The sequence below is a fragment of the Chiloscyllium punctatum genome, chromosome 1, assembly GCF_047496795.1.
Source record: "Chiloscyllium punctatum isolate Juve2018m chromosome 1, sChiPun1.3, whole genome shotgun sequence".
NCBI classification, from domain to species: domain Eukaryota; kingdom Metazoa; phylum Chordata; class Chondrichthyes; order Orectolobiformes; family Hemiscylliidae; genus Chiloscyllium; species Chiloscyllium punctatum.
The window spans coordinates 85,972,725-85,985,084 of record NC_092739.1 but is presented as its reverse complement, the minus strand read 5'-3'; the positions used below and the strand labels follow the sequence as shown (position 1 = coordinate 85,985,084).

At 41.5% G+C, this 12,360-nt stretch overlaps 1 protein-coding gene across 2 annotated transcripts in view; it reads right to left on the bottom strand.

Annotated features, from left to right (window-relative positions):
• The window catches only part of zdhhc2 (zDHHC palmitoyltransferase 2), a 109,504-nt gene that overhangs the window by 41,004 nt on the left and 56,140 nt on the right, over positions 1-12,360 (bottom strand). For both annotated transcript variants that reach the window (XM_072570066.1, XM_072570076.1), the window contains exons 5-6: positions 8,109-8,178; positions 4,082-4,114 (exon numbers count right to left, since the gene is read on the bottom strand). In XM_072570066.1, coding sequence (XP_072426167.1) covers positions 4,082-4,114; positions 8,109-8,178 — 103 coding nt within the window. The remainder of the gene's footprint in view (positions 1-4,081; positions 4,115-8,108; positions 8,179-12,360) is intronic.

Sequence of the window (12,360 nt, the reverse complement as noted above, 5' to 3'; positions counted from 1 at the left end):
GATTGAGACAGCCTTAATGAAACAGATGCCCCTAAAAGGGAATCAGGCAGAGGAACTTTATCGACTAACTAATGAGGGGATGAGTGAGACCAAGATGGATGAAATTTCCGGAATGATGCTTGTGAATTTTGGGGGCAATGCTTAAAAGAAAAAGTGCAGAAGATAACAAATGGTAATTAAAGAAAAAGGGGAAATTGTGGAATATAGATAAAGTAGTGTTACTTCTGCAATTATAATTACTTATACAAAGTAAATGAACTCACACCAGTATGTAATTGTTTCCGCCAAGAGCTGAGTCAACAAGAATGGAAACTATGTGGAGGAAATACATAATTGTTTTTGTATTAGCTAAAATTGTATGCAAGAATGAAACGTGACTGCAAAACAATGGTAGATATTACAGGCGAATAGATAAGATGCTGTGAGGGGAGGAAGTTAAGCTAGATACGCCTGTACAAACAGTAGGTATAAACATCTGTTTCCCACTTTTACAGAAACACAGGAACAAACCCCAATTAAAAGGGTCATAAGGGTCAGTATGGTAGGGGAAGGTACGGATGGAGGGAGTAGATAATGGTGAAGAAAGGATATGCCTCACAATGACCCACAGCGGGATGAGGTCAAACGGCCTTGTGAGGCCAGAAATAAGCATTTTGTCACAGACAAGGCCGGATAAGGCAAGAGATAAACAGGAGTAATGGGGGCCGGTCTTAGGGAAGTGGAAGATGTAAACAGGGGAGGAGCAATGAAAAAAAAAGAAACCAAATTATATAAATATCGTGTATTAATTGAATTTAGTGTGTGTGTCCCTTGCCTTCTAGACAGTGGACATCACACCCTCTTGCAAGAGAAAAGTAAAGGACACTACTGATTCAGATTTTGTCTCAGACTGAAATTATTGAAGTGTGTGAGCTTAGTTTCTCACAGTTCCCCCTCTGAAATATCGAGAAAGATTCTCTGAAATGATCATGGCCAAGGAAATAGGTACAACACCAGATCAAGATGCAACACTATTCTCATGAGACTATGTCACCTGTTGAGAGTTCAGTTCATTTTGTCTTCCAAATGATGCCAAGTCAAATGGAATTAGCTACTTCAGAACTGAACATTAATTTTCTTCCCCTCCCTTCAGCCAAAACAGATATTGAGATGGAGAAGTTGCTAGATTCAGGAATGTGCAATGTTTCCCCATTCCTCAACAACTTAAATTTATATTAACAGAAGATGATTCTGGAAGGTGTTTCACAGGAGAATAACCAGGCATAAACTAATGCCAAATCAAAGGCAGATTTAAGGATAAGCAACAAAACTTTCGGTCAATGAGATGGATTGAAGTAGGGCATCATGAGTGCAAATTAATTATTAATATTTTATATAGTGTGTGACTGTTTTAAACACAGAATAAATAGCCCAAAGATGGCTGCCATAATCATGTGTCAGGACTGAACAATAACCTTTGTAAACCTCTTCAAAGTCAACATCAGCCAGACAATCAGCACCCACATACTTCTCAGTAAATCTGGAATGCTCAGAATGCTACATATTGTGTTATAATCTGCTACAGAGATAATCATCATTGACTAAAACCCTTAAACAATAGACCTGAGTTAAATCCACCCTACAATCAGATGCATTAAGGATTACCTATTTAACCTCTGGAATGGGCCATAGACATTTGGCTATCTGCAATACATGCCTTTGATTCTATGGTAACTATTTGTCCTAGCCCAGCTAACTTGGTCACATGGTTTCCTACAATATTACACAGTCGTTCTAATTGTATAATTTTGAAATAAGCAGACAACTAAAGGGGTCAGGACTGCTCCACACATCATCTACTGACAGAATCAACACCAATAATTCTGGCTTGCAAAGGAAAAGTGTATAAAATGCAGCCTTCAACTTGCATTTGTGCAGTCTGTAAATAAAAATCTCCTTTCGTCAAAACACTGAAGCAGAAATTACATAATACCAAAACTTCCTTAGAATACTTTCAACATGAGTTTTAAAAGAGAAACAACTTCCTACAACTCCTCAACTGCTAGCTAGCCAAGCAATCCAAACTCACAAAGGAATAACCTTAATTGTGGACTTTTGGACTCTATCTCAATAGCAAGGTTACCAATAAATTGGTTTCCCTCAGTTGCTTTGTATTTTAAGTCGTTACTACTTGAATAATTTCTTTATCCATTTTGAATGTCTATCTCCTCGTAGTTGTTAGTATGTTTGTGCAGCAAAGATTTCTCCACATCCATGTGTATACGAAATACACCGTACTTCTAGTTTAACAAATCGACGTTTTAGGCAAAAGCCCTTCATCAGGATGATGATTTTCCTGCTCCTCAGATGCTGCCTGACCTGCTGTGCTTTTCCAGCACCACTCTGATCTAAACTCTGGTTTCCAGCATCTGCAGTCCTCACTTTTGCCTGGGGTGGAGAAATATGCCCTATCATTTTATAAAAAAAAAGGAACATATTTAAAAAGAAATTGCTCATGGACAGGTTGTGAAAAAGGGGAAGTGGTTTGTTTTATAACAAGCAATCTGTGTGCAACAAAGGCCATAAAAGGAGAAGAGCACAGGTGACAACCGGATAGAGTTAGGAAAGGAATTCTGGTGCTTTGGCTCTGAATAGCTGAAAGCACAGCTGCCAGTTGGGAGGATGGCAAAGGGAATGGGCGGTGCATACAAAAGATTGGAATTGAACATACACACAGTTTCAGAGTTGCTACACAATTATAAGGCTGGAAGAAGTTACAGACATAGGAAGATATGGAGTGATCTGAATACACGTATGAGAATTTTAAGTTTGAATCTTTGGTGAAATATGAACTAACATTGATCAATGAGTATAAGGCTATACACAGGTATGTAGTGCTGGAAAAGCATAGCATGTCAGGCAGCATCCAAGGAGCAGGGAAGTTGACATGTTGGGCAAAAGCCAAATGATAGACAGGTGTCTCTCTAAATTGTGTGTGTGGTCAATATATGGTCATATCATTCAATATGTGGCATATGACAAAGGACTGCTTGTGAGCAGCCCAAATAGCAGCTTTGTGACCATTATACTGCCATGCAGCTTTGAGGGATCACTGGTAATTACTTACGTTAGGATAAAGGCAATGGAGTTTGGGATGAGCTCAGATTATTGGAGGCTGCAAGGTAGGAGATTGGCCAGGAAAGCACTGGGACAATCACTTCTGGAATTAAGAAAAGCACAGATGAAAGTTTCAGCAGACATTGTGAGGGATATTGATAATAAAGGGGTGAAAAGTAGGAAATCTATGTGATGTCGAAGGTCTGAAGTTGAAAATTCAATTGTGGATTCAAATTGGATGCTGGGGAATTTGTTGTCAATCTGCTCCAGTGTGAAACATGGTCAGGGAGGGAAATGGAACGGTATACGTTTGTGGGGTAGAAACAAAGACAATAGACAGAATCGCCATGAGCAAAGATGGGGATGGTGCACGTCTGGACAGTGTGGGTTAAAACATTAAACTTCAGCATTCCGGAAACTTAACCTGGACACATTCACTTCTGCACTTAATATGCATGTATTTACAGGAGTTTGCGAAATTCCTGTGGGAACAGGGTGTCTGATTTTTAAACGGAATAAGGCACATTCAACTTAGCATTCTGGTTTTAGATATGAATGAGGAGCAGAGGTTGGCCAGTCAGCTCATCAAACCTGTTTGCCATTTTATAAAATCATGGCTGATCATTTCTTGTTCAAAAGTCCACACTCCCACCAAAATATTTGGTATTTTCCAACCACACTTTTACCTCTAAAGTTGCCAAGGATATATTATTGCTCCCTACTTTTGCCTGACCACAAATGGTAGGAACTTCAAAAATTGGAGATGTTGTAGCAGTCTGTAAGGAGAGGGGTGAAATGTTTTACTGAACGGTTTAGATGATGAGTTCTCAAAGACACAGGGAGAGTTCCTGAATAGAGGAAACCATATATAAATGCTTCTGCTTACAATATGCAAATATAAAACTTCTGAGAAATTATTGTGACCTTGTGTGGAACTACTGTATTTGTTCAAGAAGCCAGTATGAAGCTGACATTTCATACATACCAAGGGCAATGATGGTCCATCTTCAAAATGCACCTGTTAAAATACAAAATCATTGATTTTAATGTCTTACAATACAAATCTATGATAAAATCCATTTCCTGTGTCTCCAGTTGTACCAGTGAAATTCACATACTCTGGGAATGTAATGCTCAGACCACACTCAGTTCTAAGAGTTGCTAGATTACAACATTCAATTGTCCCCAGCATCAATGATAATGATATAGATAAAGGCATTAAAGTAGTATTAGCAAATGTGCTAATGACACAAAGCTGGGTGGCCGAGTGAAACGTGAGGAGGATATTATGAGAATACAGGGTGACTTGGACAGGCGAGGTGAGTGGACAGATGCATGGCAGATGCAGTTTAATGTGGATAAATATGTGTGGTTATCTACTTCGGTTGTAAGAACAGGAAGGCAGATTACTATCTAAATGGAGTTAAGTTAGGTTAAGGGGAAGTACAACGAGATCTAGGTGTTGTTGTACATCAGTCAATGAAAGCAAATATGCAGGTACAGCAGGCAGTGAAGAAAGCTAATAGCATGCTGGCCTTCATAACAAGAGGAAGTGAGTATAGAAGCAAAGAGGTCCTCCCGCAGCTGTACAGGGCCCTGATGAGACCGCACCTGGAGTACTGTGCACAGTTTTGGTCTCCAAATTTGAAGAAAGACATTTTGGATATTTAGGGAGTGCAGCATAGATTCACGAGGTCAATTCCCAGAATAGCGGGACTATCATATGTTGAAAGATTGGAGCGACTGGGCTTGTATATACTTGAGTTTAGAAAGATGGGAGGGGATCTGATTGAGACGTACAGGATTATTAAAGATTGGACACTCTGGAGGCAGGAAGCATGTTTCTGCTGATGGGTGAGTCCAGAACCAGACGACACAGTTTAAAAATAAGGGGTAGGCCATTTAGAATGGAGTTGAGGAGACACTTCTTCACCCACAGAGTGATGGATATATGGAATGTTCTGCCCTATAAGGCAGTGGAGGCCAAGTCTCTGTATACTTTCAAGAAAGAGATGGATAGAGCTCTTAGAGATAGTGGAATCAAGGGTTATGGGGATAAGGCAGGAACAGGATACTGATTGAGGATGATCAGCCATGATCATAATGAATGGTGGTGCTGGCTCGAAGTGCCGAGTGGCCTACTCCTGCACCTATTGTCGATAACAAGGGAGAGGCTTTTTACAAACTTTACAATACATGACTAAGGACAGTTGAGGGTCACTGAAGACAGTTAAAAAATTACAGACAGGGAATGAAGGTTTGTAAGTGAGTGAGATGGCAGTATGGACTCCAAGTTAGGAGTGCTGATTTTTAGTTACATTGTGGGGAAGTCAACATGAGCTCTATGTAGGAGAATCAGTGAAAAGAAATCAAGAGCCTTTGGATAACTCTGTGCAGTTAGAGTTTAAGCCAAAGTACAACAGTTTAAAAAAAATTATCTTGTGGGACATGGGCATCACTGACTGGTAGTATTTAGTGCTGGTCCCTAATTGCCCTTGAGAACATTATAACAAGCTGTTTTCTTGAACCGCTGCAGTCCATGTCCTATAGGTTGATCCATGATGCTATTAGGAAGGGATTTCTGGGATTTTGACTCAGTGACAGTGAAGGCACAGTGATTTATTTTCAAGCCAGGATGGTGCATGACTTCCAAGTGGTAGTGTACCCATGTATCTGCTGCCTTTGTCCTTCTAGATGGGAATGGTTGTGGCTTTGGAAAGTGCTGTCTGAGGACTTTTGGTGAATTTCTGACGTGCATCTTGTAGATGTTACACAGTGTTGCTTCTGAGCATTGGTGGAGAAGGGAGTGGATGCTTGTGGATTTGGTGCCTATCATGGATGTTGCCAAGGTTCTTGAGTGTTGTTGGAGCAGCATCCATCCAGGCAAGTGGAGAGTATTACATTGCCCCCCTGACTTGTTCCTTGTAGACAGAGTCAGGAACTGAGTTATTTGTTACACTATTCTCTGACCTGCTCTTGTCGCCACTGTGTTCACGTGGCAAGTCCAGTCGAATTTCTGGGCAATGGTAGCCCCCAGGATCTGGGGGATTCAGCGAGGATAATACCATTGAATATGGTTAGATGGTCTTGTATTGGATGTGGTCATTGCCTGACATTTGTGTGGTGCGAATGTTACTTGCCACTTGTCAGCCCAAGCCTAGACACTGTCCAGATCTTGTTTCTAGTTTGTGAAGAGTTGCAAACGGTGCTGAACATTCAGCAATTATCAGAGAACATCCCCACCTCTGCCGTATGGTGGAGGGATGGTCATTGATGAAGCAGATTAAGATGGTTGGGCCCAGGACACTACCCTGAGGAACTTGTGTAGAGATGTTCTGGAGCTGAGTTGGCTGACCTCCTATAACCATAAGCATCTTCCTATGTTCCATGTGTGACTCCAACCAGTACAGAGTTTGCTGCCTGATCCCATTGATTTCAGTTTTGCTCGGGCTCCTTGAAGGCACACTCAGTCGAATGCAGCCTTAATGTCAAGGGCTGTCACTGTCACCTCACCTCTGGAATTCAACTCAGTTAGGTGTTGCAGTAAAAGTCTTTGAATTTATGAGGAACCCCATGAAGCCAGTTGCCACTGACTGGTGAGTTGCACTGACAGCAGGGATGGAAAAGGCACAAGCACTATCTGCTGGACTCAGTTGAACAAAATGGGAGCTCAGGGACAAACACAGAAAATAGGAGGCTTGAAGAAAGTAGCTATCTATGAAAAGCTGGAATTGTGCTTATGAAGAAGCCCTGGAGTGCAGATTTTGGAGACCAGGGGAGTGTGGACCAAGGACAGGAGGATTATTGATTAGAACACGAGACACTGAGGCATTCCATGATGTAACGGCTCAAAATGGCTTTTCAAGAGGAATTAGTGAAAGTGAAGAACTGTAATCACTTGTAAATTTTAATGAGATTTGATGACCCATGTTTTTAATGTCTTGGGGGATTACTGAGAAATGCCTGCGAATTGTCTGGATAGCTTTTGCTATCTTGATGTGCACTGTGGGCTTTCGATCACAGGTTATTATCCATATTTATCATGTGGTAATTATGGGCATTATAAGTAAGTTGTACACATATGGTGGGTGGCATTACCAACCTAACTTGTAAAGTTATTATGAATTAACAACTTGAATAAATGGCACATGTCCTATCTAACTATAAGACCATAAGACCAAGTAAAATACAGACAAAATAAAAATGAAAGAAAATAATTAGTTTAACTGTAACTATCAAAATGCCAAACAATTACTACCAATTGACTGTTCCAATATAGTAACATCCCATAAACACATCCTTGGAAAAGGCAAATTCAGTAAAATAGAGTGTCTTGCACACAATGCTAGCAACAGGAAAAGAACCATAGCTTTTACCAAACCCTGTCAAAACCCTACTTTTATCTTAGTTAGAGGCAAGTGTAAGATGCTACATTCCAGATATGATTGGATTGGTCAAACTACTAGGTTTTAGTAAAACACACTTCACTCTTACCCTATGTACAAAAAAGAATTGGCATAACTTTAACTCTATCAAATACTTCACAAAATAATATATTGTTTAACTACTAGTCATCAACTGTTCCAACATAGCAGCATCCCGTAAACACATCCTCGGCAAAGGTAAATTCAGCAAAACATTTTTCCCTCATTGATGTAGTCCAGGAGAAAGGAAAAGTCGAAAGCATGAATCTAGCAGCAGGGAGAGAGTTTGAGCTTTTGCAGCAGCAGTAAGATAGCTGTATCTAGCAGCTTCCGCTGTAAATTAAAAAAGTAATTAGGGAAAGGCCATAAAAAAACTGAACAAATATGAACTGCACAGACTTGAAAAGGCTATTGAGAAAAAGATTTAATAATATTCTTATGATGCTGAAGATTATTCAGTGATTTCTCGAAGAGCAGTGTATATTCAACCACATATGATAACGTTTATGAAATGTCACAGACAACCGTCAAGTTAAAACTACAAAAGAAGAAACTGAAATTTAGAAATGTTATAAAATGAATGCTTACTTGTCACAGACTGAGCAGTGGTGACAACGATCTGGCTTCACAAGTTGGCATCTGTCACAGTATCGAATTGCTTTGAAAATAAAGCTACATATAAGAACAAAAATCTTGGCAAAGCTACACATTTGTTAAAAACATGTTAATCCAACTCATTATCTTTCCTTCATCTCATCTTTTTGAAACTTGAAATAAGATAGTATCATTCTTATTCTACATAAGCAGGTATCTGCCATTTAAAGTACAGTCTAATAACATTTCTATTTGAGTGAAATGGTAAATTAGGGGATAAAAACAAATGAAAGAACGGCAGAAAAAAAGACAGAAATTGCAGGAAAAACTCAGCAGGTCTGGCAGCAGCTATGAAGAGAAATTAATTAACATTTCATGTTCAGTGTCTAGTTCTGAAGAAGGGTCACTGCATCTGAAATGTTAACACGGATCACTCTCCACAGATGCTGCCAGACCTGCTGCGTTTTTCCAGCCATTTCTGCTTTTGTTGGTAAATTAGGGGCATGTCCTGAATAGAACTGATGCTATTTTGTTTCAGGATAGTCACTGAGCATGCTCAGTAAAAGCAAGCTGTTGCTTACTCTCTCTTTCTCTGACCATCGTGCTTTGCCGCTTCTCTCTCCGACCTTCTCACTCACTGTTTCCTGAGCGGGACAGGCGGAGTAGGAAAGTCAAAAGCTAAGTTGAAAGAGTAATTTATTAAAAGCTAGTAAGAGGACTTTTGGACCAATTATGTTCAAAGCCGCCAATAAAGTTGTAATGTAAAAATTACAGATGCAACCCACCATTTCTTACTACCAAGTGATTTTCATTTAACACGTTTTTAATGATTATTCATTTTTAGGAATAAATGAGGAGTAGTTGCACCTGTTTATCCAATCTTTTACCAAATGAACTACCTCATTTACTCAAAAACATTAAATCAACCAAGACTTCATTAAAGTTGTTGTGGTTCTGTTCGCCGAGCTGGGAATTTGTCTTGCAAACGTTTCGTCCCCTGTCTAGGTCACATCCTCAGTGTTTGGGAGCCTCCTGTGAAGCGCTTCTGTGCTGTTTCCTCCAGCGTTTATAGTGGCCTGTCTCTGCCGCTTCCGGTTGTCAGTTCGAGCTGTCCGCTGTAGTGGCTGATATATTGGGTCCAGGTCGATGTGTTTGTTGATAGAGTCGCTGGATGAGTGCCATGCCTCTAGGAATTCCCTGGCTGTTCTCTGTTTGGCTTGCCCTATAATGGTAGTGTTGTCCCAGTCAAATTCATGTTGCTTGTCGTCTGTGTGTGTGGCTACTAAGGATAACTGGTCGTGTCGTTTCGTGGCTAGTTGGTGTTCGTGTATACGGATCGTTAACTGTCTTCCTGTTTGTCCGATGTAGTGTTTTGTGCAGTCCTTGCATGGGATTTTGTACACTACATTAGTTTTGCTCATGTTGGGTATCGGGTCCTTCGTTCTGGTGAGTTGTTGTCTGAGCATGGCTGTTGGTTTGTGTGCTGTTATGAGTCCTAGTGGTTGCAGTAGTCTAGCTGTCAGTTCAGAAATGCTCCTGATGTATGGTAGTGTGGCTAGTCCTTCAGGTTGCGGCATGTCCTCATTCCGTTGTCTCTCCCTTAGGCATCTGTTGATGAAATTGCGAGCGTATCCAACATGAGCAAAACTAATGTAGTGAACAAAATCCCATGCAAGGACTGCACAAAACACTACATCGGACAAACAGGAAGACAGTTAACGATCCGTATACACGAACACCAACTAGCCACGAAACGACACGACCAGTTATCCTTAGTAGCCACACACACAGACGACAAGCAACATGAATTCGACTGGGACAACACTACCATTATAGGGCAAGCCAAACAGAGAACAGCCAGGGAATTCCTAGAGGCATGGCACTCATCCACCGACTCTCTCAACAAATACATCGACCTGGACCCAATATACCGGCCACTACAGCGGACAGCTCGAACTGACAACCGGAAGTGGCAGAGACAGGCCACTATAAATGCCGGAGGAAACAGCACAGAAGCGCTTCACAGGAGGCTCCCAAGCACTGAGGATGTCACCTAGACAGGGGATGAAACGTTTGCAAGACAAATTCCCAGCTCGGCAAACAGAACCACAACGAGCACCCGAGCTACAAATCTTCTCCCAAACTTTGAACACCTACGGGCGAGAGACGCTAAGACAAGCCAGGAAATGGGAATCCCGTGCCAACCGCCTAAGCGCCACATACGAACAACTCCGGTTCCTGCATGAATGCCAAAAGAATCGAATCCTTCCACCATGTGTCAGATACAGACCGCCAGTCAACAATCCACAAGCCAGGGACACAGCCAGGCAGAACGGATTCAGGATGATCCAGGTAATGGTTACAGACGCTCACAACAGACTACACAAATACAGACAAGAAATTGCGCACCAAAAATCGTTAATTTCAAAAACCACCAATCAGGAATGGACCCAGACCATAGAACAGGCCGTCACCATAGGACAGAACAGGACCACACACCGTAAAAAAAACGGCACTAAAAGAAAAAATGGCCAAACTAACACACAAAGAAGAGGACACCACAACACACACCTGGGTTAAAAACCTCTCCCACAGACAGCTCACAGACACGGAAAGAACAATACTGGCCAAGGGACTCAACTACAACCACAGGGATGCCAAGACAGCAGACTTCCTAGCAGCACTAGAATGCGCACTCAGGAACAATGGACTGACAGAAGAGACACAACAAATTGTGAGACAAAGTATCGTACCGCTGATAACAAGAAAAAAACAAACACATAACCTCAACACCAAGGAGAGGGAAGCACTAAAATCACTAAGAAATGATAAGAACATAATTATACTACCAGCAGACAAAGGCAGAATGACGGTCATCCTGGACAAAGCAGAGTACATGCAAAAAGCACAACAACTACTTGCAGATACCAACACCTACCAAAAGAGGGAGTTTGACCCCACCCCACAGCTCACCAATAGGATAAACAATACACTGAGGAATCTACAAAAAAACGGACAGATAACCAGGTCTGACCTACAAAGAATGAAACCTGAAAGCAACAACACCCCCAGATTCTATGGACTACCCAAAGTGCACAAACCAGACATCCCACTCAGATCCATAGTATCACTACCAGGGACACCATCACACAAACTGGCTAAAGAACTACAGCAGAAACTGAAACACCTGATCAGCGGATCCAGACAATCTATACAATCGACACAGGAATTCTTGGACATCATCAGAAATATACACATAGACAAGGAAGAAACTATGGTCTCATTCGATGTAACGGCACTGTTCACCTCCATCGACAAAACACTAGCCAAAGAAACAATAGCCAACCTGCTGGACAGACATAACAGACAACAGGACGTTGAACCTATCAACAAAGACAGCATACTTAAACTACTGGACTTGTGCCTCACAACACACTTCACATTCAACAACCAAATATACGAACAAATCAACGGAACACCCATGGGCTCACCGATCTCTGGACTCATAGCAGAAGCAGTAATGCAAAGGTTAGAACAAACAGTCTTGCCACAAATTCAACCCAAACTCTGGGTCAGATACGTGGATGACACCTTTGTAATAATTAAAAACACAGAAATAGAGAACACACACCAGATCATCAATGCCACACTCACAGGAATCCGATTCACGAGAGAGGAAGAAAAGGACAACCAACTCCCATTCCTAGACGTGATGGTACAGAGAACACCGAACGGAGAATTCACCACAAAGGTATACAGGAAAGCCACACACACAGACCAAGTCCTAAACTATGAAAGCAACCACCCCAACACACACAAACGAAGTTGCATCAGGACACTATTCAAAAGGGCCACAACACACTGCAGCACACCAGAACTACAAAAAGAGGAAGAGGAACACCTATACAAAGTATTCGCCAAAAACGGATACCCTTGCAATTTCATCAACAGATGCCTAAGGGAGAGACAACGGAACGAGGACATGCCGCAACCTGAAGGACTAGCCACACTACCATACATCAGGAGCATTTCTGAACTGACAGCCAGACTACTGCGACCACTAGGACTCATAACAGCACACAAACCAACAGCCACGCTCAGACAACAACTCACCAGAAGGAAGGACCCGATACCCAACATGAGCAAAACTAATGTAGTGAACAAAATCCCATGCAAGGACTGCACAAAACACTACATCGGACAAACAGGAAGACAGTTAACGATCCGTATACACGAACACCAACTA